This window comes from Camponotus vicinus, unplaced genomic scaffold (genome assembly GCF_025532165.1).
Source record: "Camponotus vicinus isolate PSW18456_S1 unplaced genomic scaffold, iyCamVici1.0 SCAF_12, whole genome shotgun sequence".
NCBI classification, from domain to species: domain Eukaryota; kingdom Metazoa; phylum Arthropoda; class Insecta; order Hymenoptera; family Formicidae; genus Camponotus; species Camponotus vicinus.
The window spans coordinates 7,064,867-7,070,299 of NW_028141948.1; the positions used below are offsets into that span (position 1 = coordinate 7,064,867).

At 44.2% G+C, this 5,433-nt stretch overlaps 1 protein-coding gene across 1 annotated transcript; it reads left to right on the forward strand.

The window, feature by feature from the left end:
- The first annotated feature begins 1,554 nt into the window (after positions 1-1,554).
- On the forward strand, positions 1,555-2,028 carry LOC145962422 (uncharacterized). Its single transcript, XM_083083480.1, has one exon. The coding sequence runs from the start codon at positions 1,555-1,557 to the stop codon at positions 2,026-2,028; it is 474 nt and encodes a 157-aa protein (XP_082939606.1).
- Positions 2,029-5,433: the final 3,405 nt, after the last annotated feature.

Consider the following 5,433-nt stretch of genomic DNA (forward strand, 5'->3'; position numbering starts at 1 on the left):
TAAGTAAACATATATGTAACAAAATATGTAATTATAAAACGAAAATATGTAATTATTAAAACATAAAATAATCAACAAAATATATAATTATAAATCTATATGTAATTATAAAATTAGGAAAATTTATTATTATTGTAAATTTAAGTAAGGTATTTTTATTTTTATTTTTATTTTAAATCAACATACAGTACAACTTTATTATTCAATGCACATCATTAAGCGAACTTAAATAACAATCGTGACAAAATTTTTTTTTTATTATATACAGAATGTCCCATTTTACATAATACGCTCAAATATCTCCGAAACGGTGCGTTAAATAAAAAATGTTTCAAATAAAAGTTATATGGCTTGAAGGGGGCCATAAGATGGTGGCAATGATTTGACCTTGGAAAGTCATTTGAAGGTCGCGTGAAGGTCACCGTCAATTTCTTAAACGGAACCCCCTATTTTTTATTGTATATTCTTGTAGCTTATCTCGAGGGCTTTCCAAAACACTATAATAAAGTATTTCGGTAATTATCTAAAAGAACGGCAACCTCACCGATGACTTTGACCTTGACATATGTGGTCAAGATCATGATCCTGAGTGACCTCCAAAAAGTTTTCGTTGGCGGTTATTGTTTATTAAGAAGTTATTAACAATTTAATTCTGTAGTAAAAACATAGTAAAAACATGCATTAAATGCGCAATGTATTCAGTATATACCTACGAATTAAGTAACATTCGATGTTTTCCTGGACAGGGACTTGGAGTATGTCGGCCGGGATAGTGGCCGGCATGCCAGGAGTATCCGCTGCGGGGTCCCGCAGGAATCCGTCTTGGGACCATACTATGGGATCTCGCGTACGACAGAGTACTCTGCCTGCCTTCCCCCCGCGGCTGCCACGCCATCTGCTATACAGATGACACTCTCGTGGTGGCCGTGGGGGACAGCTGGGGGGACGTAGTGGCCAGGGCCGAAATCGCGGTGGCACGCGTGGTGAGGGAAATTACCGACATGGGTCTTCAAGTGGCGGTACAGAAAACGGAGGCGATGTTCTTTTACGGAAGAGCCTCCGGAGTACCGCCGCCGACCCACATCCGTGTCGGTGGAATCTCTATCCTGGTGGAGGACCGGATTAAGTATCTAGGTCTCCTGCTGGACGGCAAATGGACATTTTGATGCCCTAGCCCCCAGGGTGGAGAGAGTTCCGGCGGCACTTGCCCGGCTCCTCCCGAACCTTGGGGGTCCGGATGGTCGGGTGCGCCGGATATGGCCACCATCAACTCGGTGGCCCTATACGGCGCACCCATATGGGCGGCGGACCTGGCGGCCAGGCGACAAGCCAAAGATAGGCTGCGTCGCATCCAAAGATGCATGGCCGCCAGGGTGGTTAGGGCGGCCTACAGGACGATGTCCCACGACCGTCCTGGCAGAATGGCCCCCCTTAGAGTTTCTCGCTGCAATGTATGCTGAAGTCTATCAGCGCGAGCGAGAGATTCTAGGGGCCACGGGAAGAAAGTTGCCGCCCAGAGCGAAAAGGATCATCCGGATCCATGCCCGACGGTCAATGCTGGAGAGGTGGGATGCCCATCTCTCAGACCCGCGTACTGCGGGTCAGAGGACCGTCAGAGCCGTCCGGCCCTGTCTTTCGGAGTGGATTGACAGGGCTCAGGGGGAGGTTACGTTCCGGTTGACGCAGGTACTGACAGGGCATGAATGCTTCGGAAAGTACCTGCGTCAAATAAACCGGGAACTCACCACGGCGTGCCACCATTGCCCCATCCTGTGCGACACGGCGCAGCACACCCTCGCGGATTGCGAGGCGTGGGACGCGCAGCGCCGTGCGCTCAGGGGAGTAGTTTGGGAGGACCTCTCACTGCCGGTCCTGGTTACCAAAATGGCCGGCAGTGGGGAGGCTTGGAGGACCGTCATCACCTTCTGCGAGGAGGTGATGCTGCTGAAGGAGACGGCGGAGCGAATCCGCCGTCGGGAGGTAGCACCACCAGCACCAGCGGGGGGTGGCGGCGGCGGCCGTTGTTAGCGGCGATGAGGAGGAGGAGGAGGAAGCTGAGGACAATGGGGGGCGTTGGTATCCCCTCCATCTTTCCCACGGTCCCCTCCTATCAGGAGGAGCCAAAGGTTGGCGCTCGCAAGGGAGGCCATACTCCCCCCCATACAGGGGAGTTGAGACAGAGGGGGAGGCACGACAACGCCTCCTCCGTAGTTTTCCCCTGTACGCGAGCGCCAGATTGTAACAGACGGGATGGCGAGGAGGTGGAAGGAGGGTCAAATCCCCTCGCCCTCCTCACGGTGTCAGATGCTCGGCACCGAGCGAAGCGAGGGAGCTACGACTCCCTCAAGCCCAGTTAAGAGCCGAGTCAGCGATAAAGGGGAGGGACCGAGACCCCCCCTAGGAATGCACGGGGGTCGTCTGAGGACGGCCCCCAGTGCGATTCCCTCTGGACCTGGTCACCAAGGGCGGGGGCCCAAGGTGACCAAGCGGGTCCACAAGGAAGGTGGGCGAACGGCGTGGCCCCGTCCGCCCACGGTTAGGAAGGAAGGGGAGGGAAAATAAAAGCCCTCTCCGGGAAGGAGACCCGGCGGTAAACCTCAGACCGTCGGGTCCTATGCGCGGAGGGGATTCACAGTCGGGGATGCCGACGTATCGCACCCGCCAGTTCCTGTTCCCCGCCTGCCCCTCCAGACGCGTGCGGAAGGCCACTCCTGAGGTTTTAGCGGGTAAACCGGCGGACCAACACTTGGTACTGCCAGGAGTCCCGCATAAGCCTCGACCCTCCCCCGGGGGCAAGGGTATGCATAAAGCATTTCCTCAGGGTTACCAAAAAAAAAAGGTAACATTCGATGTCGCAGATATAATGTATACCGTTTTGTATGGTTCTACATATCTTTGTAACATGTATCATCGACTTTCGTAAATTTAGAAAAAAAAGAATTAGAAGCTACAATTGTATGTACTGATTTATTATAAGTTTAAATAATCTGTGGCTGTTATACGATACATTGTTGCTATTGTTTGAAAAAATGATTCGATTCTATTCCTGTATTCATATTCTCGTTTAAATAAAAATTCAGCGATGTAAGCACTGTAATGTTTTTGTCTAATTCCATATTTCGGAATTGCAGCACGTAAATCTCGCCATACGCGTTCAATATTTTGCGTATGAGCACCTGATTCCGGATCTACAAAATTCATGTTGTGGTTTACAGTGCAATGAACAAATCCTGCTTCTCTTAAACAATTGTAAGATTTCCAACAATCAGAATAGATGATCGAATGTGGCGCGATTCGTCGTTCTATGACTGCCAATAAAGTTTTCGAATTTCTTGCTGCAACCAGTTCGATGAATATTTTTTTTGTTTGTCTATCGATGCCACCGAACACCCATTGACCCGTAACTGCTCGACCTTTCTGATATTTTCTTTTTTCAATTTTTGCTTCGTCAATTTCAACTATGTGATCTGAACCACCAATTTGCAAATTTTGTCGCGACACCCAAAACTCAAAAACCTATAAAAAATAATTAAAAAATAAAAAATTAAACAATAATAACGTAGATAATTTATCTCTCGACAAAAGGAAGACCAATCAATCGCTGTTTGTATGCTAATCGAAAGTTCACTCATTAAACGTTCTATATGTGGTGGCAGATGATAAACAAAATAACCGATAAAACAAATTTTTTTTCAAGTCCCCTCGTCGTATATGCTCAAACCACGTTCCATAAAACGCACTAATTTTATAGCCACAATAAACTTTTTGTCTTTTCTTTTTATTTATAATCTTATAAGATACTGGAACATCGAAAAAATAATGTTTCGCGATTTAACTTTAATTCTGATCCACATTTTGAACAAATAATTGTATCACGTATAACACGATGGAAAATTAGAAAATGCAATAGAGCATCATAATTATCGATAACTCGGAGAAATTGATATAATTTCATGTTGAAGACTATTTCCTTCAATGGTCGAAATCACACTAAGTATCTACTCCTTCATCCTTCTTCTTATAAATTCCGGAACAGTACAATCAAAACAATTACACAGCAGAAGTCTTACTTACATTGTTATAATAGCAATTCAAATATTTTCGGAATCGAATACATACAATAGCACATTTTGCTTCACTGAAAGCAGGAGAAGTGGGAACGATGTATATTGCATGAAAAAAACATGGCAAAATACATGCAACAGAGTAGGTTTCCCCTGCGGGGCCTTCACTTGCGGAAGATATAATCTAACCCAAAGCTATTTCTAATTTAAAACTATAAATTTTGCTTGGAAATGGACCTTGCTTTGCGTGAACTTCAATTGCTTACAACTTTTTAACAAACAAAGACCGCCAAATAAAACTTTTTCGAGGTTACTCAGGATCATGACCTTGACCACATATGTCAAGGTCCAAGTCATCGGTGAGGTTGCCGTTCTTCTGGATAATTATTTCAATATTTTATAATTTACATCAGTGCTGGGATTTACTTGCAACTTTCGGCCAGATTTCTCAGCTTACGCCTACTGTTTCCCTTTTACCGCTCGCGCCACTCGTAACTAAGGAGCACTCAGGAACGTGCGCGTCACAAATGTGGCAATCTATCTATCTAAGTTCTCTTTATTGTAATTACGTTTCAAAACACAAATATTTTAAATTGTTACAAAACATATAATTAATAATAGAATAATTATTTTTATTATTAATAAACAATAAAGAGAACTTAGATAAATTGCCACATTACATTTGTGACGTGCACGTTCCTGAGCGCTCCTTAATTACGAACGTCCGGTGGCGCGGTCGCTAAGGCGCGAGCGGTAAGAGGGGAACAGTAGGCGTAAGCTAAGAAATCTGGCCGAAAGTTGCAAGTAAATCCCAGCACTGATTTACATCATAAACAAAGACACAGTAGAAATATAATTATATCACAAATTATACAGAATTAAATATTAAAACTATAAAATATAAAAAAGGAATATAAAAAGAAATATAAAAGAGTTCTCATATACAAAATATCCGGTAAGAATCGCCGAAGCGAGGTTAAACTGAGTAGAAAAGTATCTATCGTTTTGCGATCTTTAATGAAAAATTAAAGAAGATCAATCAATTCATGCGAGTACAAGCACACGGCAACAAAGGCCCATTGTAATATGATACTTGGTGCGCGGCGAAGCGATGAGCTTCTATTCACGCAGATTGACGAATCTTTTTAAATTAATTTCTTATTGGGGAAAGCTTTAGAAAAAGACACCAGGGTCGAGTCGTCTTGACCTTGGCATATGTTGTCAAGGTTACTGTCCTGAGTAACATTCAAAAGATTTTAGCCGTCGCTCGTTGTTTATTAAAAAGTTATTAACAAAAGCGTATATACAACATGCGGCTATACGAATTCCCAAGCAATGTTGATTTGACTTCTAAGAAGGTCAAGGTTAT

Coding starts and splice junctions, on each gene's coding strand:
- LOC145962422 (XM_083083480.1), top strand. CDS start 1,555: ATGCTGGAGAGGTGGGATGCCCATCTCTCAGACCCGCGTACTGCGGGT.